Source organism: Balaenoptera acutorostrata, chromosome 1 (assembly GCF_949987535.1).
Source record: "Balaenoptera acutorostrata chromosome 1, mBalAcu1.1, whole genome shotgun sequence".
Lineage (NCBI taxonomy): Eukaryota > Metazoa > Chordata > Mammalia > Artiodactyla > Balaenopteridae > Balaenoptera > Balaenoptera acutorostrata.
In genome coordinates, this window is record NC_080064.1 from 32,539,022 (window position 1) to 32,566,359 (window position 27,338).

The window sequence follows — 27,338 nt, forward strand, 5'->3', positions numbered from 1 at the left end:
CAATCATATCTACATCATTCACTTTACTCACTGTGTGACCTTGTGCAAGTCACCTAACCTCTCTGGTTTCCTCATTTGTAAAACTGAGATAAAACTAGAACCTACCTTATAAGGTTGTTGTGAGGATTAAACGCAACAATGCATCTTTTTAAAAAAAAATTTAAGTATAATTGATTTACAATATTGTATTAGTTTTAGTTATACAGCAAAGTGATTCAGTTATACATTATATATATATATTTCAGATTCTTTTCCATTATAGGTTATTACAAGATATTGTATATAGTTCCCTGTGCTATACAGTAAATCCTTATTGTTTATTTTATATATAGTGGTGTATATCTGTTAAGCCCATACTCCTAATTTATCCCTCCCCCCACCCCCTTTCTCTTTTGGTAACCATAAGTTTGTTTTCTATGTCTGTGAGTGTGCAACAATGCATCTTAAGTGCTTAGGAAAAGGCCAGAGATAGAGCCAGAAAATAACAAGTGACAACAAAAGAGGGTGACTGGACAGTGGTCACTGACTTCAGATGCTTCTAGAGAACAGAGATGTTATGGGGGGTGGTGCTTGGTGCAGAGGAGGAGGATGGGAAGAGGTGGAAGATTCTGAGGTCAAAGTTTGGTGGAACAATCTGGAAAAGAAAGTGGGGACACTTTCTCCTTTGAGGTGATGGGAAGGGCAATTAGGACAAACACTGGAAAAATTACAGGTAGGCATGTAAGTCAAGAGACTTCCTCCCCTCACACAGGCCTCCAGTCTTTGCAAAGCAGCCCATCTGCTCAATGAGGGGCTGGATGAGGAAGGTTCAGCTCCTCCACATTCACAACCCTGGGCCTCCTTTTTCATGTGAGTCCTATGTCATTCTTCTCTTAACTTGCATCATTTATTCATTCATTTAATACATACTTTTGGATTAAATGTACTAATACTAAGTACTAAGCTCTGGGTATACAAATGTGAACCAGACTGTATTAGCCAGGGTTCTTGAGTGAGACAGAACTAAAAGCATTTATCTATCTGTCTATCTGTCTACCTACCTAGAGAGAGAGAGAGAAGGGAGAAGGAATGGCTCCCACCTTTATGCAGGTTGAGAAATCCCAAGATCTGCAGCCAGCAAGCTGGGGACCCACAAGAGCCTATGGTGTAAGTCCCAGTCCTAGTCTGAGTCTGAAGGCAGAAGCAGACCAATGTCCCAGCTCAGAGATAGTCAGGAGAGAGAGCAAATTCTCCCTCAGCCTTTTGTTCTATTCAAACCTTAGTGGATTGGATGAGGCCCACCACTATGGGGAGGGCAATCTGCTTTACTGAGTCCATTAAGTCAAATGCTAACCTCATCCAGAAACACCCTTGCAGACACACCCTATGGACCTGTCAAGTTGACACATGAAATTTACCATCATGAAGACCAACATGGCAACCCCTCTCATGGAGTTTACAGCCAAACAGACATAAAGTAACCAATAATTATGTAATTACACATTGTTGTCACAATATGCCATGAGGGAAATGACAGGATGCTTGACCCGAGTAAGGGAGTGCGGAATTCGGTGCCAGCCTGGAGGTGTGGGGAAGCACCTCCACGAAGATGGCATCTAAAGGACTGGAAGTGGCCAGCTGCATGAGAGAAGAGGAAGCGTGTGCCAGGCAGAGGGACTGCATGGGCAGAGACCTTGAGGTGAGGAAGAGTGGCTTCTCACATGAGCTCAGAGGAGACCTTTATGGCTGGATAGAAGTGACTTTGCTGAGAGAGGACCATGGCCAGGAGTTTGGATTTTATCCCAAGTGCCATCAGACTGTTTTGTGGCTGGGGGTGAGTAACACGAACAGCCTGAGTCACACTTTTAAGGATTACTTGGGCTTCTAGGTGTCGAGTGGGTTGGGGGCCTGAGAGCTGGAGTGGTTGAGGGGATGGAGGTCTGGACCGGAAGTGCTGGCACCCGATGGAGACGGGTGAGCAGATAAGAGCTGTTGGGAGAAGAGTCTGCAGACCCACTCCCACGACCTCCCACACCTAGAACATGGGAGGTGACCGGGAGCCTGGCCCATCATTCCAGATATTGGGGGCATCTGGGTGCTGGGTGCAGGGAAGGTGCCTGTGCATTAGGGTTCTGGGGGTGAGTGGTGAAGCCTGAGGGGAGCCAACCCATGGAGAGTGAAGTGCTAAGCTCATTCCCCTCTTCCTGGTAGACAACAGGTAGGTAGACTGAGCTTCAGGGTCACTTCTGGATCTGAGTTCCAGCCCCTGCTCTTGGGTGAGCATGTTGGAAGGGGAAGAGCCGGCTTCAGGAGGCCTCAGGACAGGTCTGAATGGAGTCCCGACTCTGCCCTACACTCCCTACTGGGGCTTCACTGATGCCTGGTGTCCTCCTCTCAGAAGCAGGATTAATCATGGTCCCAGGACCCTCCTACACTGCTGGTGGAAATCTAAATTGGTGTAGCCACTATGGAAAACGCTATGGAGGTTCCTCAAAAAACTAAAAATAAAGTTGCCATATGGTCCTGCAATCCCACTCCTGGGCATATACCCAGACAAAACTATAATTTGAAAAGATCTATGCACCCCTACATTCATAGAAGCACTGTTTACAATAGTCAAGACATGGAAACAACCTAAATGTCCATCAACAGATGAATGGATAAAGAAGATGTGGTACATACACACACACACACACACACACACACACACACACACACACACACACAAAATGGAATACTACTCAGCCATAAAAAATAATGAAATAATGCCATTTGCAGCAACATGGATGGACGTAGAGATTGTCATACTAAGTGAAGTAAGTCAGAAAGAGAAAGACAAATACCATATGATATCACCTATATGTGGAATCTAAAATACGACACAAGTGAACTTATGTATGAAGCAGAACCAGACTCACAAACATAGAGAACAGACTTGTGGTTGCCAAGGGGAGAGGAGGGATGGATTGGGAGTTTGGGATTAGCAGGTGCAAACTATTAAATATTGGATGGATAAACAACAAGATCCTACTGTATAGCACAGGGAACTATATTCAATATCCTGTGATAAACCATAATGGAAAAGAATATGAAAAAGAATGTATATATATATATATATATAACTGAATCACTTTGCTGCTGCACAGTAGAAATTAACACAGCATTGTAAATCAACTATACTTCAATAAAATAAAATTTAAAAAAATTCCAGGCTCATAAGATTTGTTGTCAGGGGGACTTCCCTGGTGGCACAGTGGTTGGGAGTCCACCTGCCAATGCCGGGGACACGGGTTCGAGCCCTGATCCGGGAAGATCCCACATGCCACAGAGCAACTAAGCGCATGTGCCACAACTACTGAGCCTGTGCTCTAGAGCCCGCAAGCCACAACTACTGAGGCCGCGTGCCACAACCACTGAAGCCTCTGCGCCTAGAGCCCGTGCTCCGCAACAAAAGAAGCCACTGCAATGAGAAGCCTGCGTGCCACAACGAAGAGTAGCCCCCGCTCACCGTAACTAGAGAAAGCCTGCAACTAGAGAAAGCCCGTGCACAGCAACGAAGACCCAACACAGCCAAATATATAAATAAAATTAATTAATTAATTAATAAAGAAAAAAAGAAAAAAAAAGATTTGTTGTCAGGATTAAGTGAGGTGATACATGAAAAAATACAGCATGGTATCAGGCATGTAGCAGGAGCTCCACAGATGGAGGTTGCTTCCCAGTGCCTAAAGAAAGTTCTAATTTCTGGTTGAGACTAGGGGATGATCAGTCTGGGGCTGTGTGATCTGGGTTGGGTTTGCAGCCTCAGTCACCCTCTCTTATTTGCAAACAGAGCCTGGATACTTTGGGCCATCCAACCCTCCCAAATGGGGGTAAAGAATCGCCAGATCTGCAAGGCAGAGAGGTAGCCTAGGGCCAGAGAAGGGCAGGGCTCGAAGTGACCTGGAGAAAGTCTTACTGTCTCAAAATTGGAAACTCAGGGATGACTCCTGGGAACCTGCATTTGTGTACCATAAAATTTGAGAATTGCTGACTTGTCCATCTTATTTATCTTCAGTTCAGGGAAACTGGAGGCCAAAGGAGGAGAAATAAAAGCAGGGTAGCTGGTGCCCTTGGGTGAGGAGCATTGGATGGGAAAGAAAGGGCCCCAGAGTAAACCAGCTGTGCATGGGGTGAGGACACAGGGCTTGCCTGCATCCAGGAAGTGCTTTTCCCTTTTAAAAAGAACAGATGAAATGCTTCTACGATTTGAATTCTGAAAGGAGAATTTGCAGGTGGGAAGACCTCCAACTAAATCATCAGTTCGCCCTGCCATCCGCCCCCCACGATGGCAAACACTAACAGGGCTGCGGGACAGGTATGTACTGTGAAGCCTGTGACAGTGGATGAAATATTGAACTACTAAGATACCAGTTGGCAAATGGTAAGCAGCAACTGCAATAAATAGTACAATTAATTATTTATAAATATGTTATAACATAAGCTCATCCGTTCATTGGATACCATCATGACCATTGATAAACGGGCCTCTTAAATAGCCACTTCTGAGAAACACTGATGGCATTCTGCTGCTTTGCTCACATCCCTGCCCACAGCACACGCCGCATCGCTCATTCTTTAGGAAGAACTCTGCTCTGTGCTTTAGAGGAATCATCAGTTTACCTTTATCCTCAAATTACTCACTTGTTAGTGATTCTAAATAGTTTACCCTTTACTTTGGTTTTATTGTGGGTGTGTTCTAACACTGGTATAAGTAGTAAGTCAGCAGGGTTTTGTTTTCTTAAAAGATCCAGAACCAACTAGTGTGGCACTTGTACCATTCAAAATGGCAATTATGTTCAGTTCAAATCCAGAGTTGATATTGATCATGGTTGGATCATACAAATGGAAACACGATGACTAATATAGGAAAAGGAATTTATTAAGGAATTAGAATTTATGCAATTGTTGGGATTCATTCAGGGCAGAGTGGGGGAAAGTGTATCTCTGTTCCTCAGTGTCTGGGGCCTCAGTTGGGAAATTTTGACAGCCAAGGGCTAAAGTCATCTGGAGACATCTTCACACACATGTTGGGTACTTGATGCCAGTGTTGATGGGGATCCCAGCTGGGGCTGTTGGGGGTGGACATGTGACTGGGAACTGGAAGTGATATGCCTCACTTCCTCATACAGACCTCCCAGGCATGATTCTTTCTCTTCTCCGTCTATCAGATGAATGGAGAGGATTGCAAGGACCTAGAAGAAGGCAGAACCCTAAGGTGGGAGAAGTCTAGGTCTCTGAATGACTGTATAGAGCAAAGCCCTCACCATCCTACATCGGATGGTGACGTGAATGAGAAATATCTTTCTATTAAGTTCAGCCATTTACATTTGGAGATGTTTGTTCCTGCAGCTAACATTACTCACCCTGACTAATAACCATCTCTGATCATTTATTGAAGTTCTGAATGACTGCAGATGTTCAGCTGGTGAGATCTGGTGTTGGGAACATCCATGGTGGTTTTTCTCACCATCACAACTGTTACATAAGCCCTGTTTATAGTCATAGGTTGGTCTTGTAGCGTGTATTACTTAAAATGTGTTTGATGGCATTTTAATGATCACATATGCCTTTTTTGACTAATGGTCACAGCTCATGAGGTCACTATATTGGCATTTTGTTAGGAAAAAAGAGGAATTCCATTGTCTTTCTATCACCAAGTTTACAAACCACTCATGTCTGGATCCATCTCTTCTGCCCCCATGAAAATGGAAAGTGTTCATCTCCTATCTAAAGGCAGTCCAGGGTACAAAAGCCCTCCACTCTACCAAATCCAATAGCAATTTTATATTCTTGTCCCTCTGAATCCCTTCAACAACTTTCAATGTGGTCGAGCAAACTCCACCTTGAAAAACTTTCCTCATTGCCTTCTGTAACAAACCTTTCCTGTAACTCACTGGCCTCACCTTGGCCCCGTTTGCGGGCTCTTTAGTTAGGTATCTAATAGGAATCTCAAATCACACACATCCATAATAGAACTCTTGATTAATCCTGCCACGTCCATGCCTCCCACAGACATCCCCATAAAATCCATGGCACCACTATTTATCTGGTGGCTCAGGCCAACCACCTAGGAATCATTCTCTTCACTTCCCTCTAATACCTCCAAACTCTAATCAGTCAACAAATCCTATCAAATCTACCTTCAACTGATATATATTAGAATCAATCGATTTCTCTTCATCTCTGCTTTTACTACTCTACTTCCAACAAGTGTCATCTTTTACATGGATGATGGCAATAGCCTTGGAATTGGTTTGCTTTCCTATACTCTTGTTCCTATATTGTCTATTCTCCACACAGAAATGAGAGTGATCTTTTAAAAGCCAAAGTTGTGCTTTCACTTCCCCTAACATACCAAGTTCTTTCCTGCCTCAGGGCCTTTGCACTTGTGGGTGTCTTTTCCTGGAACATCCTTCACCTGCTTGTTGAACGGCTGACTATTTCTAATCCTTCAGGTCCAAATCTAAATGTCACATCCTCAGAGAGCACTTATCTCCCTGTAGAAATTAGGTTCTCCCTCTCTACTATTCTCTATCACAGCACCCTGTTTACTTTTTAATAGGACTTGTAATTATATTTTTATTTACTTGTTTATATTGTTAAGTTGTCAATCTTCATGAGATCATAATCTCCATGAGGGCAGGTGCCGTGGACTGAATTTTATCCCCACAAAATTGATAAGTTGAAGTCTTAATGCCCAATATGACTGTATTTGGAGACAGGGTCTTTAGAAAGTAATTAAGATTAAATAAAGTCATAAGGGTGGGACTCTAATCCTTTGATAGGTCTGGTGACCTTAGAAAAGGAAGAGAGAGGGAATTCCCTGGCGACCCAGAGGTTAGGATTCCGCACTTTCACTGCTGAGGGCCCAGGTTCAATTGCTGGTCCGGGAACTAAGATCTCGCAAGTCGCATGGCCAAAAAAAAGAAAAGGAAGAGAGGGATCTCACTCTGTCTCCCCCCTTCCCCACAAAATGTACATACAGAAGAAAGTCCACGCAAGAACACAGAAGAAGAGAACACAGAGAAGGTAGCTGTCCAAAAGCCAGGAGCTTTCCCCAGGAATTGAACTGGACTTCCACCCTCAGAACTGTGATAAATTTCTGCTGCTTACACCACCCAGTCTGTGCTATTTTGTCATGGCAGCCCGAGCTGACTAAAACAGCAGGCTTACAGAGTAGGCTTGTTTCCACTTTTTCATCCCCTACACTTAGCATCGTAACTGCTACGTGTAGGCAGGTAAAAATTATTTGCTGAATAAATGAATGGGCTGCACACAAGCTTCTCCTTACTTGCACCACTGCTTCAGCTGTCTCTACCAGCCCCAGGCCAACCCTCAGATACCCCACCTGGGCTGCTTTGAGGGAAAGACACAGCTAAATGTCACACTCATGTCACAGGTATTTGAAGAGCAGCTCTTCCTTTTCCCCTGCCCCACCCACCGATGCTGTCTGAGAGATTCCAGATGGATGACCACACCCCTTCCCTCTGGTTAAGACAGCTCTATCCAGAGCCAAGCTTAACTAATCAAGATTGGCACATGAGATGAAACCTGTTTGCCTTCCCTGGACTAACAGAAACCAGCTCTGCTGAGAAAACCAGGCCTGTCTGCTTGGTCCTCACTCAGGACTGGGTTAATAGAAAACTGGGTTTGGGGTTTTCCAGGCTTGTTCCTATATTCTGTGAAGAACCGTGGCCTGCATTGCAATGACCTGTGAACAGCTGGGAGGAGGCCTGGTGTTACCCACCCCGCCTCGGGCATGGAGGTCGGTGCTTCTGTTGGGAACCCCCGTGTGGGGAGCTGGGGGCGCTGCGGCAGCCTCCCTAGGACACAGGCCACGCTTGAGGTGCTGAGTGGAGACCTCAGGCCCTGGTCCTGGGCAGAGCTCCGCGGCCTCCCTGTGTGGTCATGGGTGAGGCCGGCTCAAAGCTGCCAGAGTTACATCTCCAGCCCAGACCGCTGAAGCCCAGATCCAGAAACCCAAGAGCCAAATGTCTCAGAGGTATCTCTCTACTTCTCACCACCTGCACTGCCACCCCCCTTTCCCCCGACCCCTCCATGTCCTCACCACGTGTCCATCCCTGCAGTGGCCTCCCTGCCTCTGGCCTTGCCCCGCAGTCCATTCTCCTCACAGCAGCCAGGAGAAGCTTTGAACACACAAGTCAGATGATGTCACCCTTTTGCTCAGAACCCTCCAGTGACTTCCCAGCCCACGTAAAGGCCAAAGCCCTCCTGTTGGCTACAAGGCCCTACACCATGGGCTCCTCCCTCCCACTCCTCACCTCTGGCCCCATTTCATAGGACTCACCCCACTGTTCACTTTCTTCTGCCACCCTGGCCTGTATTCGTCAGAGTACTTCAGAGAAACAGAACCAATAGGATGCATATTATAACTATGGTGAGAGAGATTGATTTTAAGGAATTGGCTCACACTGTAGTAGGGGCAGGCCAAGTCTGTAATCTACAGGGCAGGCCAGCAGGCTGGAAATTCAGGCAAGTGCTGATGTTGTAGTCTTGAGTCTGAGGGCTGAAAACTCAAGCAGAATTTCTGCGTAGTCTAGCGGCAGAATTCCCTCTTCCTCAGGGGCAACTCAACTTTTGCTCTTAAGGGCTTCAGCTGGTTGAATGAGGTCCCCCCACATTATAGAGGGTCATCTGCTCTACTCAAAGTTGACTGATTTAAGTGTTCATCACATCCCAAAAAATGCCTTCATAGCAACAGCTAGACTGGTGTTTGACCAAAGAACTGGGCACCATGACCCAGCCAAGTTGACACATAAAATGAACATCACGGGACTTCCCTGGTGGCACAGTGGTTAAGACTCGGTGCTCCCAATGCAGGGGGTCTGGGTTCGATCTCTGGTCAGGGAACTAGATCCCACATGCATGCTGCAACTAAGAGTCCACAACTAAGGAGCCTGCCTGCCGCAACTAAGACCCGGTGCAACCAAATAAATAAATAAATAAAAATTTAAAAAGAAAAAAGAACATCACATGGCCTCTTTGTCATTTCTTGAAGACAGAGTCATCCTTTCTCAGGGCCTTTGCCCTTACTATTTTCACTACCCAAATGACCTGCTCCCAGATATCCACATGGCTCCTAGACAACCCCATAGCTCATTCCTTCCCTTCCTTTGGATTTTGCTCAGTGTCACTCCTGGAAGCCTTCTTTGACAGCCCCATCTGAAGTGACAAGCCCTCCTCCGGCCCTAGCTCTCGCAGGCCTTCTCTGCTGACCTTCCCTATGTGGTGGCCTCAGGTGAGGCACGTCTCAAAGGTGCAATTTTCTACTGTTACAGTCGAGTCATAAACAATTTTGTCATAGACTAGAAGCTCCTTCGTAAACAGACCTTATTTAACTTGTACACTGGCCAGAGCGTCCGCTGTTATCTCTCTGCTTCAAACTCTCCTTTCTGTACTCTCCCTTGTGAGGCTGGAGCTGGGACTCTGACACCCACATTTCTGCTTTGTGAACTGGCTTCCTGTTAGCCTCTGTCATGAGCGGATGCTACAGGGTGTTTTAAGGGCACCTGGGATTTGATTAATCTGTGTGACACACAGATGTGGAATTGACCATCATGAAGGAGGAAGTTTGCTCAGTTCCCTAGAAATAGGAGGCAGGGCACACCACTCAGGGTCACACGGCGAAGCACCAGGGTGGGTCAGGGGGCAAAAGGGGTGAGGAAAAAACATGGGCAAGAGTTTGTATTGTGGTTTTCACTGGAAGGAACAGGCAAGGCAGGGTAAGCAGGCTTAGGGTTGGCTAGTTTGAATAATTTCAGTGGTCTCTGGGGTATAGGGACTGTCCTTAGTTGTCTGGTACCCGGCCTTGGGGTGATTAGCGTGAATGGATAGTGGCCCAGAGTGTGAGAGCTCAACAGAGGAGATGGTTGGGATCATGGGCTCTGGATCAGTTGGTTTGCATATGAAAAGAACGCTCTAAGGCAAGTTGTTTGCCATCTCTAAAGGGGATGTTAGCTAGCCTTGGAAGAAGCAATCCCTCCAAGGTCAGTAAGGCCCCAGGATGCCCAAGCATCAAATAACAGGAAATTAAAAGGCATGATTAATACACAGGGAGAGAGAACATGCAAGGATGGTGGTAGCAGAAGAAACTTGCTTCTGGTTTCCTATGGGCTCTCTGATGGCTTACACTTTCTGAGTATCACCCCAGGGATGCTTCTAACCCCTGGTAACAGCAGTTCCTTCCTGTAGCAGCAGCTGCATCCAGTCACAATCTCCATCACTTGCAGAGACAGCTCCATGGTGCTCTTCTCCGAGATACCAGCATGAGCTGGCCAGTGCCCTCTCCCCGAGAGGTCTGGGTCTCAGCCCCGTGGGACCCTCTTCCAGGTTCAGAGACACCAACATCATCTAAGCAGTGACTCATCCTTAGGGGTCTGAGTTTCAGCTCTGCAGTGCCCCTCTTCTACGCTCAAGTGTTTTGATTATTCACACTTCTTCTCTTAGTTCCTTCAACCCTGGGGGTGGTAGCTGCTTCCTCCAATTGCTATGTCTATGATAAATTGGTGTATTTTTTATTGCTCTTTTACTTACCTCATTAACAACTCTATACCTAGTTTGCAATGATTTATAATCAGTTCTCTCTGTTCAAATAACTGGTGGGGTTCTGTCTCCCCATTGGACACTAGCTGATTGAGAAATTGGTACCAGAAGAGGAATTTTTTGACAATGCTTTGGCTGTGTTCTTGGAGTTGAACTCAGTGCTGACCTCCTTGACGATGGGGAATACTAGCAATCCGTGGTATGCAGTGACTTCATGATGGATCAAATTTTCACCTGTGGTTGGTTGTGATGAAGTGCCGATTGAAAGGGCCATTTGACAGAGTGGCTGTTTCACTTGGTCTTAGGGCAGTAATTACAAGGACTATGGTGTGGGATGAATCCTTCTGAATGCCCTAGAGTGCATATAGAGAGGAAATGACAAGCTCAAATGAATAATCAGTTGGGATTAAGGCTGAAGTTGAGGAGTAATTAACATGTTTTAGAAATGGATGGTATGACTCACTCAAAGATGATTTGATTATACAATGATTATTGCAACTTTGCATCTCCTCATTCAGGGTAGAGAATTAGATGTCTTCGTTTGAATGAAGGACAGTTGTAACTTGTTAGAAAGAAAAATAGAGTGTTTTTAATTTTCTTATGGAAGTTCAAATATGTGAAGAAGGTACGTAGGGATGCTGAATAGCCAAAGGGACGGATTGTGCCATTAAATAATCTGTTTTCTATTAGCTCCAACCCACCCTTCTATACTCTACATTGTGATGCTGGGGCAGGGACCAGAGTAACCATATTTCTGCTTTGCCAAAAGCAGGTTCCTCTTAGGCATTATGAATAGGTGGTACGTGAGGGGGCTACACGATTGGAGGAGGAAGAAGGAACTGGTTTCTTCCCTTGGGCTTCCTGAACTTGTGATCATCCTCCAGCAATGCTTCTTCACCCTGGCCGCAACACTTCCTTCCTGGGGAGGATGCTGAATCTAGTTTGCAGTATTTCCAACACTTGCATACCAACCTTATTGTGCTTCACCCAGAAAATCCAGCAACAGCTGAACAGTCCCCCCTCCTCAGAAATCTGAGTTTCAGCTCAGCAGGGCCACTCCGATAAGCTTGAGTTTTAATAATTTAAATACCTTCCATTTGTTCTCCCAGCCTAAAGGGCAGTAGATGCTTCCTTAATTGCTGCCTCCAAGATACCTTACTGTTCTTTTCTTGAATTGTCAGTTAACCAGTTAATAACTTTATACCTAGGTAACAATTCTTTATATTAAAATCTCTGCTCAACTAACCAGTGTAATTTCTATCTCTTGATCAGACTCTTCCTGATACACACACACGTTTCAAAGTGTCTTTCGATACTCTGGTTTCTCTTCAAAATGCATAAATTTTTCGCTTTTTACAAAGTGTCTTTCGAATGGAAAATAGTGCCTGACACCGTAGGCACTCAAAAAAATATTTGTTGAACTAACAGCAATAGCACTTAATGAGTTCTTACCACCTCAGGCTTTGTTCGAAGTGCCCTACATGTATCATTTCATCATCAAAATAATCTCATGAGATAGGAACTCTAATTCCTAATAAAAAAATAAATACTGATATGTGTTAAACTGACTGTAAACTGACTGTTAAACTGACTGTACTGCTCGGTAAGGCAGGGAAACTTGATCTAGTACAGAAGTTAGACCATGTAAGATTGGGTCTTCAGATGAAACGTTAGCAAACAACTCAGGATGATTAGCTAAAGCATAGAGGGTTTACGCTCAGGTAGGTAATCTACAAGGAAGAACAGGGCCCATGAAGACTGACTCCCAGTCCAAAGACAAGGATGGGCTTCTAAGAGCAAAAGCACTGTACAATATAAGGAGAGGTGACTGGCTGGTTAAATAAATCTTTAGCTTGTCAGCACAGGACTGTTTGGCTTGTAATGAAGCAGAGCCCCAATTCCATTTGTGGCTTTTAAGGACTTTATTGACCCAGTAGGTCCAGTAGGTTGAGTCCAAGTAGTACATCTGAGACACAGATCACAAACATAACAAGTTCATCATCAGGCTGGCTTTTGTTGTTGTTGTTGTTTTGTTTTCTGCTGATTCTGATCAGTTCTCCAAGAGGGATGCACTTTGGTTCCTTCTTTTGGGACCCTGATTGATTGTTTTCTTGCATTTTATTAGCAATACAGGCTCAGAGTCACGCAGTATACCGCATATGCTCAAGACTCAGCAAAAATTTCCTTTATCACCTCATTTTTACTGATAAGGAGCCTGAGCCACAGAGCAAGTAAGTAACTTTCCCTTGGTCACACAGCTGGCAAGCAATAGAGCCAGATGTTGGTAGGTTTGCTAGGTGACTTTTACTCTTCATGGGACTCAATTTCCTGATGCCATTCTGCCCTGCAGGTACTCACTGAGGCCCAGCCTTCCTAGTCAAGCAGACTGACTTTAGAATTGTTAAGAGTTGGTACATTTAACCAGTTTGGTATACTGTTTCTATTGGGAAGAGAGAGAGGTGGGGGCGGGGGGGAAGGAGGAAAGGAGAGAGAAAGAGAGAGAGAGAGAATGAAAGAGAGAGAATGAGAATACAGTGTGGTTAAGAGTATGGATTTTAGTGGTAAATAGATTGAGGTTAAAATCCCAGATCTGCTTTATGCTGCTTACAACTGCTGTGAAATAAGCAAATTACCTAGTTTTTCTAAGGCTCAGTTTCCTCATCTGTAAAGTGAGGGAAATAATACATACCAAAAGGGGCACTCAGTTTAATCTATTTTTAGGTAATGGTTTTTAATAACAGCCCTACCAATTTATGATCTATGACTGCCCTCTAGAGGTAAAATTAAAACTTTGTCTCCATAACCATGCTAAATACAATCCCTGAAAGCCTTTTTCTTCCCAAATTGTCCAGCCAAAAAGCAGTAGTTTCTGCAAATCAAATTTCCCAATAACAACTGGTCTTTAGTGACTCCAATATTTTTTTTTAATTAATTAATTTATTTATTTATTCTTGGCTGTGTTGGGTCTTCGTTTCTGTGCGAGGGCTTTTTTTTCTTCTAGTTGTGGCAAGCGGGGGCCACTCTTCATCGCGATGCGCGGGCCTCTCACTATCGCAGCCTCTCTTGTTGCGGAGCACAGGCTCCAGACGCGCAGGCTCAGTAGTTGTCGCTCACGGGCTTAGTTGCTCCGCGGCATGTGGAATCTTCCCAGACCAGGGCTCGAACCCGTGTCCCCTGCATTAGCAGGCAGATTCTCAACCACTGCGCCACCAGGGAAGCCCCGACTCCAATATTTTTGAACTGCAATATCAGACTTTCTTGAAGAGAAACAGGAAGGCTTGGCCGAGTTGGGTAATGCAGGGCAGAATGGCACCAAAGAATTAATTGCCATGAAAAATAAGTTACCCACCACCACCAGTAACACACACACACACACACACACACACACACACACACTCACACGGCATGAAACCCAGCTGGCTTCACAAACAAGTTTTCTGCACTTTACAGAAACAAATTATCCCTATCTTATGCGAACTATTTCAAATACACTGCTTCCCAAACCCCCGCCAAAAAAAAACCCACAAAAAAACCAGGAAATCTGACCAGTTTATTACGGTAAAATGGTTCACTATCCTCATCTTAAACTTTTTGGGGTTTGGAAGTTTAGAAAGATGATGCAGTGTGTAACTTGTGTATAAACACCCTCAGCACAGATGGGACCAGTTCCCTACAATTAAATATGTTAATATCTCTGCCATAAAACATACTAAGTGGTACAAGTAAAAACTAGTCTCACGGATCAAGTTTAGTGGCCAGGTGAGTTTGCTGAAAATGTACCCCCTCCCCCCAAAGAAAACCTGTTGCTAGTTTTCAGAACTTTTTGAATTTTGGAATTGCAGATAAGAATTGTAGACTTATATAACTGATGCCAAACCAATCTGGGATGCTAGTATGAGAAAAGAAAATTTAGCCCAAACTCATGAATATATTTGCAAAAATCCTAAAATAAAATGCTAGCAAATAGAATCTGGCAACTTATAAAAAATCATATATCACGACCACTGGAATGGAAGGTGCAGTGTCACCACTGTGATTATGGGTTCAAGTTGGTGATCAGACCCATGAGACACAAATAGATTTTTAAAAAATATTTATTTATTTATTTGGCCACACTGGGTCTTAGTTGTGGTACATGGGACCCTCGTTGCCGCGTGCGGGATCTTCATTGCAGCATGCGGAATTTTTAGTTGCGGCATGCGGGATCTAATTCCCTGACCAGGGATGGAACCCGGGCCCCCTGCATTGGGAGCATGGAGTCTTAACCACTGGACCACCAGGGAAGTCCCACAAATAGATTTTAATCTAGAACACAAAGCAGGAGATATGGCAGATGCCATTTTCATCTTCCTGGGAGGCCCAGCAGCTACCCAAGTACACATATTCTTTTGTCACTTACCCACAGGTCATGTACAGGAGAGCCAAAGTGTGTGAGTGTCACCTTGACTTATAGAAGCTGCAGCCTCTATTTCCCACCAATAATTTACACCATTTTGGATGTGTAAGCCCATTGACAACCCCCCAAAACTTAAGCACACAACAAAAGGGGGTTACAGTACACTATAACCCCCTTTTATCTTAACTCTACTGTTTCTAAGGAAACATTATTGTGGAAGACCAAGTTCAGTGTCAGGCAGGTTTGCATCAGCCCAGGTCCAATATTAATTTTCACTTTACTCACAGAAAGATAATTTAACATTAGGAAATCTATCACTGTGATTTGCTAATTAACTGATAAAGGAGAAAATCAGATGATCCTTTCAAAAATTCAAAAATACCGCTCAACAAAATGAAACAGAGATTCCTTATAAAAATGCTTAGCAAATTGAGAATAGAAGGGAACTTTTAAAAGGTATCTACCCCAAACCTAAACTTTATACTTAAGATGAAAGTTTGGAAGCATTTCCATTGAGTCAGGAACAAAGGAAGATTGCTCACTGTCACCTTACTAATCACCACTATCCTGACTTCCTAGCCAATGTAATAAGAGAAATAAATACGAGGGATAAGAATTAGGAGGAGACAACACTGTTTCTATTTTCAGGTTATATTACTGTCGATTTAGGAAATCTACAGAAAAACTATTTGAACTAATAAAAGAGTTTGGCAGGGCTACTAGATATAAGATCAACATACAAAAATCAACAGATTACCATACTGATTGTAATAGGAATAAGAAAATAGAAGATGTGATAGGCAAAAAGATACCATTCACAATGTCAGTAAAAACGATCATGTATCTAGGGATATATCTTTTTTAAAAAACATGCTAGACATTTACAAAGGAAAATACAAAGTATTTCCGAGTTATAAAACGAATATTTTAAAAATGGAGAGATATAACATGCTTATGCATGGGAATACTATCATAAAGATGTCACTTCTCCCTTAAAATAAATCTACAAATTCAATTCATTCCAGTAAAAATGTATGAGGATTTTCCATGTAACTTGATAGGTGGATTCTAAAATTCATATGAGGGCTTCCCTGGTGGTGCAGTGGTTAAGAATCTGCCTGCCAATGCAGGGGACACGGGTTTGAGCCCTGGTCCAGGAAGATTCCATATGCTGCAAAGCAACTAAGCCCGTGCGCCGCAACTACTGAGCCTGTGCTCTAGAGTCCGCAACCCACAACTACTGAGCCCATGTGCCGCAACTACTGAAGCCCGCGTACCTAGAGCCCGTGTGCTCTAGGTGTGTTGTCTGAAACAAGAGAAGCCACCTCAATGAGAAGCCCGCGCACCGCAATGAAGAGTAGCCCCCCTCGCCGCAACTAGAGAAAGCCCGTGCGCGCAACAAAGACCCAACGTAGCCAAAAATAAACATAAAAATAAATTAATTAAATAATTTTAAAAATAAAATGAAATTCATACGAAAGAGTAAACACCCAAGAATATACAAGGTAATTCTGAAAAAAGAACAAGATACAAGATATAAAAATTTATCATTAAACTATATATATTAAATAGGATAGAATTAATTCAGGATCATTCTAAAGTGGTAGGGAGCCCAGATACAGACCAAAAACACTGGAGACGATATATGACAGAAAGGGCACAATCAATCCTACAGGATGATAGAGTTGGGGCATTGGACCATGTTAATAAATAACATAAGAACTATAGTATGGGAAAAATCAGCTTTCCATCTGGAAAATCTCTATAGATCAACAGGAAGAAAACAACCTAACGGGGGGGAAAAAAAACCTAATGATATGTTCTAGCAAATCTCAATAGAAAAACACCATGGCCATCCTCAACATTATTAATATTCAGATAAATACAAATCAAAGCCACACAGAGATACCACTTCACACCAACTAAGTTGGCTATAATAAAAAAGACATACAATAACAAGTGTTGGCGAGGACGTGAGAAACTGGACCCCTCATACATTAATGATGGGAATGTAAAACGGTGCAATTGCTTTGGAAACAGCAAAAATGTCCTTTATTGTCTCACTTTTACAGATGAGGAATCTGAGCCACAGAACAGTGAAACAATCTGCCCTTGGTCACACAGTCTGGTTGTGATACAACCAGACTTAGAGACAGTTCCTCAAAAAGCTGAGTGCAGAGTTACCATAAGACCCAGCAATTCTATTCCTAGGTATATGCCCCAAAGAATTGAAAACATACATCCACACAAAACGTGTACAAGAATGTTCATAAAAGTATTATTCATAACAGCCCACAGTCCATCAACTGATGAGTGGATAAATAAACTGTGGTATATTCATATAGCAGATTATTATGCAGCAGTAAAAGGAAATGAAGTACAGACACATGCTACAACATGGAGGACCCTTGAAAGAATTATGCACGTGAAAGAAGCCAATCACAAAAGACTACATATTATGCGATTCCACTTATATGAAATACGCAGCATAGGCAAATCCACAGAGTCAGAAGGTCAATTAGTGGTTGCCAGGGGCTGGGGGGCAGGGGTAACAGGAAGTGACTGGTATGGGGCATCTTAGGGGGAGGGATGAAAATGTTCTAGAATTAGATAGTGATGATGATTGCACACCTTTGTGAATGTACCAGAAAACACTGATTGAACACTTTAAAGTGGTGAATTTTATGGTACATGAATTATGTCTCAATAAAGAACATGTTAGGCACCTTTCAAGCAAAACGAAACAAAAACAAAAAACAGAATTGACCAAACTAATGACAGATGTCTGTCAGAAAATCCTGCCCAAGCATCTGGTTTGCCACCTCTGCCCAAGCCCTCCTCCTCCCCTGCTGGCCCTCTGCAGGCTCCTATTCTTTCTCCTCCTCCTCTGCTCGCCCATTAAATGCTGGCATTCCAGGGCTCCATCCTGCACCTTCTTCTCCTCTCCCTCTGCTCACGCTCACCTGTCCACTTCCATGATGTCAGCTCCACAGACTCCCAAATTTCGGTCTCCATCTCCAACCAGCATCCATCCCTACTCCTGCACACCTGTTCCTTTACCACAGGAAATAGCACCACCAGCCACCTAGTCATCAAGGCAAAAGCTGGGGAGTCGTCCTAGTGACCTCCCAGCCCCTTCTGTCCCACCTCCTGGCTCATTCGTCTCCACCTCTGCAGCCTCTGGCTTACTTCAGGTTGCATTGTCTCTTGCCTGCAAACAGGCAAGAGGCAGAGAGCAGAACTGTATACACATCATTCCCTCACCTCCATCTCACCAATTCATTCACCACTCTGCAACCTGAGTGATTTTCTAAAAGACAAATCTAACCCTGTTACCTCCCAGTTTAGAACATAGCCTTTTCTTGACCAATAACAGCTAACAATGATTGAGATTCACTTGTTGCCATTTGCTAAGCATTTTGTATGAATTATTTAATGCTGCAACGACCTTATGAGGTAGAAATGATTATTATTACTCCTCCATTATGGATAAGAAAACCAAAGCTGATTTTTCTGTACCTGTTGAATGCGATTAATGTTAAAACAACTTTATTGAGGTGTAATTTACATATCATGAAATATGCCCATTGTAAGTGTATAGTTTGACGATTTTTAGTAAATTTACAGTTTGACAACTCTGTAAGTCACAGTCCAGTTTTAGCACATTTCCATCATTCCCAAAAGTTCACTTGTGCCCATTTTCAGTCAGTCCCTTCTTCCACCCCCTGGCCCAGGCAAACAGCTGATCTACTTTGTGTCTATAAATTTGCTTTTTATGGACATTTTATAAAAATGAATTCATACAATATGTAGCCTTTTGTAATTGTGTCTGCATTGTGTTTTTGAAGTTCACCTATGTTGTAGCATGTAAGTTTTATCCTTTTATATAGCTGAATAGCATTCCATTGTATGGCTATACTATAGTTTGTTTATCCATTCACCAGTTGATATTCAATGGATTCCACTTTTTAGCTATTTATGAACAATGGCGCTATGAACACTTCATGTACAAATCTTTGTGTAGACATATGTTTTTACTTCTCTTGGATAGATACCTAGGAGGGGAATTGCTGGGTCATAAATAAAGTTTAAATTTTAGTAGTTGCCAAACTCTTCAAAGTGGTTGTACCATTTTACATTCCCATCAGAAATGTATGAGGACTCCAATTTCTTCACACCCTCACCAACATTTGTTATTATCTTTTTTTATAGCCATTCTAGTGACTGTGTGGTGGTATCTTATTTTTGTTTCAATTTGTGTATCTCAAATGATAAATGATCTTGGCCATCTTTTCATGTGCTTGTTAGCTCTTTGTACCTTCATATCTTCTTTGGTGAAATGTCTACTCAAATTTTTGCCTATTTTTAAATTGGATAATATATTTTCTTATTATTGAGTTGTAGGAGTACATTTTATATTCTGGATATATATCCTTTATCAATCATTGAGAGTGAGGTATTGAAACGCCAAAACTATAATTGTTTATTTCTCTTTTCAATTCTATCAGTTTTTGCGTCATGTATTTTGGGACTTTGTTGTTAGGCATGTATAGATGTATAGTTGTTACATCTCCCTGATGTCTTGACTCTTTTATCATTATAAATATTCCTCTCATTGCCAGTAACATTTCTTATCTTAAAGCCTATTTTGTCATATTAACACAGCCACTTCAGCTCTCTTAGCGTTACAGTTTGCATGGTCTCTTTCCATCCCTTTACTTTCTACCTGCCTGTGTCTTTGAATCTGATTTGTGTCTCTAATAGATAGCATATAATTGAATCTTGCTTTTTTAAAAAAAATCCAATCTGACAATCTCTACTTTTTGATTGAATTGTTTAGTCTATTCACTTTTAGTGTAATTATTCATATGGCTGGCTTTATGCCTGTCATTTTGCTATTTATTTTCTATATTTATCCTGTTTTCTTTTGTTTCTATTCCCTCTTTGACTGCCTACTTTTGTGCTAAAATATTTTTTAGAGTACCATTTAAATTTATTTGTTGATTTTTTAAAAACGGTATTTTATTGAGTCATCCAAATTCACTCAAGAACTTCAGCCATTTTACTCACTCAAACTATATTCGTATGTAGAGTGGTTGCTCTGGGGACTGCAGTATTCATCCTGACTTACTATAATCTTCTTTAGGTTAATATTAGCTTAAAAATGGTTAAATATAGCAACTTTGCTCCAATATAGCTTAATTTCATACCCCCTCCTTTGTGTTATTATTGTTACATATATTACATCTATATATGTTATAAACCCAATATACAGTGTTATAATTAGTGGTTCATAAAATCTTATATTTTTTAAAGAAATTAACAGGAGAAAAGAGAATATGTATTTGTACAGTTTTTTTTAAATTAATTGATTTATTTATTTTTGGCTGCATTGGGTCTTCGTTGCTGCATGTGGGCTTTCTCTAGTTGTGGCGAGGGGAGCTACTCTTCGTTGCGGTGCACATGCTTCTCATTGTGGTGGCTTCTCTTTTTGCAGAGCACGGGCTCTAGGCACACATGCTTCAGTAGTTGTGCCACGAGGGCTCAGTAGTTGTGGCAAATGGTCTGAGTTGCTCCGCAGCATGTGGGATCTTCCCAGACCAGGGATGGAACCTGCGTCCTCTGCGTTGGCAGGCGGATTCTTAACCACCGCGCCACCAGGGAAGTCCCTGTACAGTTCTTTTTTTAAAAAATAAATTTATTTATTTATTTATTTATTTTTGGCTGCATTGGGTCTTTGTTGCTGCGCGCGGGCTTTCTTTAGTTGCTGTGAGCACGGGCTTCTCATTGCAGTGCCTTCTCTTGTTGTGGAGCATGGGCTCTAGGTGTGTGGGCTTCAGTAGTTGTGGCACATGGGCTCAGTAGTTGTGGCTCGCGGGCTCTAGAGTGCAGGCTCAGTAGTTGTGGCGCATGGGCTTAATTGCTCCGTGGAATGTGGGATCTTCCTGGACCAGGGCTCGAATCCGTGTACCCTGCATTGGCAGGCGGATTCTTAACCACTGTGCCACCAGGGAAGTCCCCGGTTCTTTATATTTACCCACATGTGTCACTTTTCTGGTGCTCTCCATTTCCTCCTGTAGAGTCAAGTTACCACTGGTGTTATTTCCTTTCACCGTGAAGGACTTTATATTTCATGTAAGTCAGGTCTGCTAGCAATGAATTCTCTCAGTCTTTGTTTATCTGGGAAAGTTTTTATTTCATCTTCATTTATTTTTTTAAATTCAATTTACTTAAACTAAAAAAATTATCCATTTCTGAAGGATAATTCTTTTGGACATAGAAACTTTTGTGAACAGGTTTTTTTGTTTTTTTTCTTTCAGCATCTTGATTATGTTATTCAAGTGCCTTCTGCCTCTATTGTTTCTGTCGAGAAATAAGGCTTGTCAGAACTGTACTTAAGAGTTCTTTTTTTATTTTTTGGCCGCACTGCTTGCGGGGTCTTAATTCCCTGACCAGGGATCGAACCCAGCTCCTCAGCAGTGAAAGCACCAAGTCCTAACCACTGGACCGCCAGGGAATTCCCATTTTTTACTTTTTTTTTTTTTTTTTTGGCCGAGAACTCTACTTGTGAGTTCTGATGTGCTGTTTTTCTCTTGCTGCTTTCAAAATTTTCTGTGTTTTAGGCTTTCAACAGTTTGATGGTAATGTGTCCAAATGTGGATTTCTTTATGTTTATCCTACTTGGAGTTCTTTGGATCTGTAAATGAATGTTTTTCTTTAAAATTAGGAAATTTTTGGCCATTATTTCTTCAAATATTTTTTCTTTCCCTCTCTCTCTCTTTTTTTCTTTCTGAATTGCTGGGTCATATAGTAATTTTATGTTTAACTTTTTGAAGAAGCACAAAACTGTTTCTAGAGTGGCTGTACCATTTTACATTCCACTAAGAATGTATGAGGTTTCCAGTTTCTCCACATATTTGCTGACACTTGTTTTCACTTTTATTTTCAATCATAGCCATCCTAGTGGGTATGAAGTGGTAATTCACTGTGGTTTGGTTTGTATTTCCCTAATGACTGATGACATAACGACATTGATTTTTTTTTAGCTTTATTGAGATATAACTGACCTATAACACTGTGTAAGTCCTAGGTCGAAAACGTCTTGATTTAGTACACTTATATATTGCAAAATTATTACCACCATAGTTAACTAACACCTCCATCATGTCACATAATTACCATTTCTTTTCTGTTGTGAAAACATTTAAGATCTACTCTTGGGACTTCCCTGGTGGTCCAGTGGTAAAGAATCTGCCTTACAACACAGGGGACGCGAGTTCGATCCCTGGTCAGGGAACTAAGATCCCACATGCCGCGGGGCAACTAAGCCCGCGTGGCACAACTACTGAGCTCGCGTGCCTCAACTAGAGAGAGAAAACCCGCACGCCACAACTAGAGAGAAGCCGCGCACCACAGCAAAGAGCCTGGCGCTGCAATGAGAGATCCCACGTGCCTCAATGAAGATGCTGCAACTAAGACCCAACACAGCCAAAAATAAATTAAATAAATAAATAAAAAATAAATAAATCTTTTTAAAAATCTACTCTCAGTAATCTTCAAGTATATAATACAGTATTATTAACAATGAATCCTCAGAACTTATTCATCTTATAACTGGAAGTTTGTACACTTTGAACAATATCTCCCCATTTCCTCCACCCCCTCATCCCCTGAAAACCACCAATCTACATTCTGTTTCTATGAGTTCAGCTTTTTTAGATTCCACATGTAAGTGATATAATGACACTGATCTTGTCATGAACTTTTGATCATTTGTATCTCTTCTTTGGAGAGAAGTCCTTTGCCCATTTGTTAATAGGGTTGTTTGCCTTTTTGTTGTTGGGTTTTAAGAGTGCTTTTCACATTCTGGACAGGAGACTCATCACCTATATCATTTGCAAGCATTTTCTCCCATTCTGTGGGTTATCATTTCGCTCTCCTGATATTGTCCTTTGATGCACAATAATTTTTAATTTTGATGAAGTCTAATTTACCTATTTTTCTTCTGTTTCTTATACTTTTGGTGTCTTATCTAAGAAACTATTGCCAAATCCAAGGGACAATTTCTTTTTGGAGATTATCAATTGTTTATTTTTTAGTGAAGTATAGTTGATTTACAATGTTGTATTAGTTTCCGGTATATAGCAAAGTGATTCGTATATATATATATATTTTATTCTTTTCCATTATAGGTTATTACCAGATACTGAATATACAGTATAATATTCCCTGTGCAATACAGTAGGACCTTGTTGTTTATTTTATATGTAGTAGTTTGTATCTGCTAATCCCAAACTCCTAATTTATCCCCCCCCACTTTCCCCTTTGGTAACCATAAGTTTGTTTTCTATATCTGTGAGTCTGTTTCTGTTTCATAAATAAGATCATTTGTACCATATTTTACGTTCCACATACAAGTGATATCATATGGTATTTGTCTTTCTCTGTCTGACTTACCTCACTTAGTATGATAATCTCTAGGTCCATCCATGTTGCTGCAGATGGCATTATTTCATTCTTTTTTATAGCTGAGTAGTATTCCATTGTATATATACTTGTATATATCTATATACTGCATCTTCTTTATCCATACATCTGTCGATGGACATGTAGGTTATTTCCATGTCTTGGCTATTGTAAATAGTGCTGCTATGAGCATTGAATCCAGTGTAATGAGATGATATTGAAAGGAAGGAAAAGTGGCCACAAGCTCTAGGTTCTGGCATACCTGGACATCCGTCCTTCCTGCTGCCAGTGAAGAAAAGAGTCCATGGCTAGCAGAGAGAATGTTTTAACTTCTAGTCCTTCAAACAGTCTCCATGGTGTAAACACTGACTCAAAGGAAGACTCCTGGAGAGCGTGGTTGCCAAGAGTGGTGGGATCTAAGTTGGCTTGTTCTTTTCCTTAGGGGTTCCCACTGCACCTGAGCCACCACTCACGCCCGTGCTCCTCCTTGGGCTTTTGCTCCACGGAAATGCACCCCAGTGTCAGCAGCCCACATCCCATGCTTCATTCATCAGATATTAAAACTCCACTAAATGCCAAGGAATTGAGAGTGGGATGGCGTCACAGCGGTAAACAAACTGACATGGACTCTGCTCTCAAAATGCTCTTTCTGCAGTAGGAGAAAGGGGATTTTAAAAAGTAGATACAAAAAAAAAAATTAAATACAACTTGTGCTAAATGTGAGCACAGGGTCTAACTGCTCCCTTCAGAAATGCAGGAGAGAAACGGATGTGGCCCACTGTCTCATTCACTTCACCTACCTAACGCTCTCTAAATATGGGAGTTCCAAAATGTAATGCCCTGTTGAAAAGATATGAATCGTTTCTTCTTTTTACACCTTTCCTTTGGATTTATTCTTCTTTACAAGTGAAGCAATTACTATTAGAATTCTTTTAATTGGGCTCAAACATTGCAATGCATGAATCCTTTCTATAGCCTGCAAGGTCCTGCTTCTATGCCCCAGATCATCACTGACCCCATAGAAGCATCTAGACATTGATGTCTACAAACATCTCATGTTTCTATAGAGCATTTTATGAGAGAGGGCGTATGGTATATAATAATCATAACTGGTCTGAAATGCATGCCCTTGGGCCCAGTCCTTTCTGGGAGTCCCTCCAAAGCAAATAACGGGGTCTTTACAATAAAGCTGTACTGCTAAAGATAGTTGCTGTAACTTTGTATGTTCAATAAACAAATTCAATACTCAGTTTTTATTTTGCTAATGTGAGCAAATGACTTGACCTCATTGGGCATCATGGGTAAAATTGGGTGATAATCTCTACCTGAAAAAGTTTATGAGGACTAAATATCTGAGGAAATAGCTGCCTAGCACTAGGCCTGACACAGAGCAGGTGTGTTCTCTATGGGTTCATTTCACCTCCTCTTTCTGACTGTATTGCATTGTATTACATACCTGAATATGTACACAGGAATCTATATAGTTTTTATATTCCCACCACTCCCCTCTCAGTGGACTGAATTTGCCCAGGGACCTCTCGTCCTCCTCTCCTGGCATGCTGAATAGTAGCATTCAGGTGTTGAATGGTTGGACTGTCCTAACCTCGACCACTGTCAAGTGTCTTTTCCCTGGTGCTAGCCCGCCGCCTCTCCTGGTTCCCAGGCACCCCAGCCTGCGGTCCACGTGCAGGGGCAGGAGCCGCTGACCGCCTCCATGCTGGCCGCAGCACCCCCCCAGGAACAGAAACAGATGCTGGGTGAGTGACCCACGTGCTTGCAGAAGAGGGGGCCAGAGCTGCTACTGACCTGGACACCAGCGTCCGTTCTCTACTGGGATGCCACTGGGTTTTTCACGGAATACCTTCCCACAGGTGAACATTTGTTCCCGCTCATCCAGACGATGCACTCAAACCTGGCTGGGAAGATTACGGGGATGCTGCTGGAGATTGACAACTCGGAGCTGCTGCACATGCTGGAGTCCCCCGAGTCTCTCCGCTCCAAGGTGAGCAGGTTCCCAGACCCCCGCGGCTTCCGCTCACTCGGCTCAGGGGGACAGGGGGTGGCCTTGGACACCCAGGGGAGGCAGAGAGAAGGGTCTGCTGCCCCGTGACCTCCTCGTGCCTCGCCTGTGACCTGAGGGCTGCTGGCGCGTGGGTATCTGGGAAGGCGGTCAGCACCAGGAGAGGCCACCGCTGGGCCCGGGCGCCAGGGAGGGGCGGAGGGGCTCTCCTCAGATGTCACTGACCACTTGGAGTTTCTCACAGGTGGATGAAGCTGTGGCGGTCCTACAGGCTCATCATGCCAAGAAAGAAGCTGCCCAGAAGGTGGGCGCTGTTGCTGCTGCTACCTCTTAGACAAGGACAAACCGTATGTTTGGCTATTTCATTTCCTGCGATGGTTCTGATTTACGATCATCATCCTAAAAAGGCAGAAGGAGGGGCACGGAGAGAGCCCTGCTTCTGTTACTGCTTATCCTGCCCACTTATCCTGTTACCTTTGTGCCTTATCTGTCATCTGAAGTTAGAGAAAGGAGGGGATAAGCTGTGAATTATAAAGGGCAAACAACAGTTTCCACTGTGGTTTTCTTCTGACACCAACCAATTCTACAATTCTCTGACAACGGTGGGGACCCACCATTTCAATTCAATTCTGATACCACGGACCCCACAGGTTAAGGGCTCAGTCCCACAAGACTGCCCCTACTTCAGACACCAGCCACAAATGGGGTCCCTATGCTACCCACACTTATGCTCAGCCAACTACAAATTTGGGTTCCCATGAACCGCCCCCCTAGGTTTGAAAATTTGCAAGAATAACTCACAGAACTCAGGAAAGAGGTATACTTATGATTATAGATTATTATAAAGGGCACAACTCAGGAAGAGCCAAATGGAAGAGAAGAATAGGGCAAGGTGTCAGAGGAAGGAGATGCGGAGCTTCTTTGCCCTCTCCAGGCACACCACCCTCCCAGCACAGCCATGTGTTCACCAACCCAGAAGCTCCCCAAACAAACCGCATTTAGAATTTTTACATGTGGTTTCACTATCTAGGCATGATTGATTAAATCACTGGCCATTGGTGATTGAACACAATTTCCATCCCTTTTCCCCTCCCTGAAGGTCAGGGGTTGGAGCTGAAAGTTCCAACCCTCTAATCATGTGGTTGGTTCCTCTGCTGACCAGCCCCCATCTGGAAGCTATCTAGGGGCCTGTGATGGATAATTTTATGTATCTACTATGTCATAAGGTGCCCAGATATTTGGCTAAACATTGTTTCTGAGTGTGTCTGGGAGGGTGTTTCGAGATGAGATTAGCAGTTTAATAAGTGGACCCAGTAATGCTATTGCCCTCTGTAAGGTGGGTGGGCCTCATCCAGTCCACGGAGGGCCTGAATAGAACAAAAGGTGGAGGAGAGGAGAATTAGCCCTTTCATCTGCCTATATGACTGAGTTGGGACATCTCAATTCATCTTTTCCTGCCCTTGAACTGGGATTTATACAATTGGCTCCCCTGGTTCTCATAATAAATCTCTCCATATATATCTATATGATGTATATATATTTCTCCTATTGGTTCTATTTCTCTGAAGATCCCTAACTAATACAGGACCCCACTATGCGTCACCTCCTTAGGGTAAATTCAGGTATGGTCAAAAGGGTTCATTATGAATTTAAAAAGGCCCTCCTACGGCTTCCCTGGTGGTGCAGTGGTTGAGAATCCGTCTGCCAAGGCAGGGGACACGGGTTTGAGCCCTGGTCCAGGAAGATCCCACATGCTGCGGAGCAACTAAGCCCATGCGCCACAGCTACTGAGCCTGTGCTCCAGAGCCTGCGAGCCACAACTACTGAACCTGCGTGCCACAACTGCTGAAGCCTGCGTGCCTAGAGCCTGTG

The 27,338-nt window shown here is 43.0% G+C and overlaps 1 protein-coding gene across 1 annotated transcript; it reads left to right on the forward strand.

The window, feature by feature from the left end:
- Positions 1 to 1,588: 1,588 nt before the first annotated feature.
- LOC103015495 (polyadenylate-binding protein 4) lies at positions 1,589 to 25,814 on the forward strand. The gene is made up of 4 exons (XM_028164089.2): positions 1,589 to 1,678; positions 25,110 to 25,203; positions 25,318 to 25,448; positions 25,711 to 25,814. The coding sequence occupies exons 1-4, from the start codon at positions 1,589 to 1,591 to the stop codon at positions 25,798 to 25,800; spliced, it is 405 nt and encodes a 134-aa protein (XP_028019890.2). The 3' UTR covers positions 25,801 to 25,814.
- The last annotated feature ends 1,524 nt before the right edge of the window (positions 25,815 to 27,338 follow it).

What these genes read in the sequence shown, in the direction of transcription:
- LOC103015495 (XM_028164089.2), top strand. Translation starts at nt 1,589, where the DNA reads ATGGCATCTAAAGGACTGGAAGTGGCCAGCTGCATGAGAGAAGAGGAA. An exon ending in GCATGGGCAGAGACCTTGAG is followed by an intron (nt 1,679 to 25,109) that starts GTGAGGAAGAGT and finishes CCTGGTTCCCAG; the next exon opens with GCACCCCAGCCTGCGGTCCA. An exon ending in CCGAGTCTCTCCGCTCCAAG is followed by an intron (nt 25,449 to 25,710) that starts GTGAGCAGGTTC and finishes AGTTTCTCACAG; the next exon opens with GTGGATGAAGCTGTGGCGGT.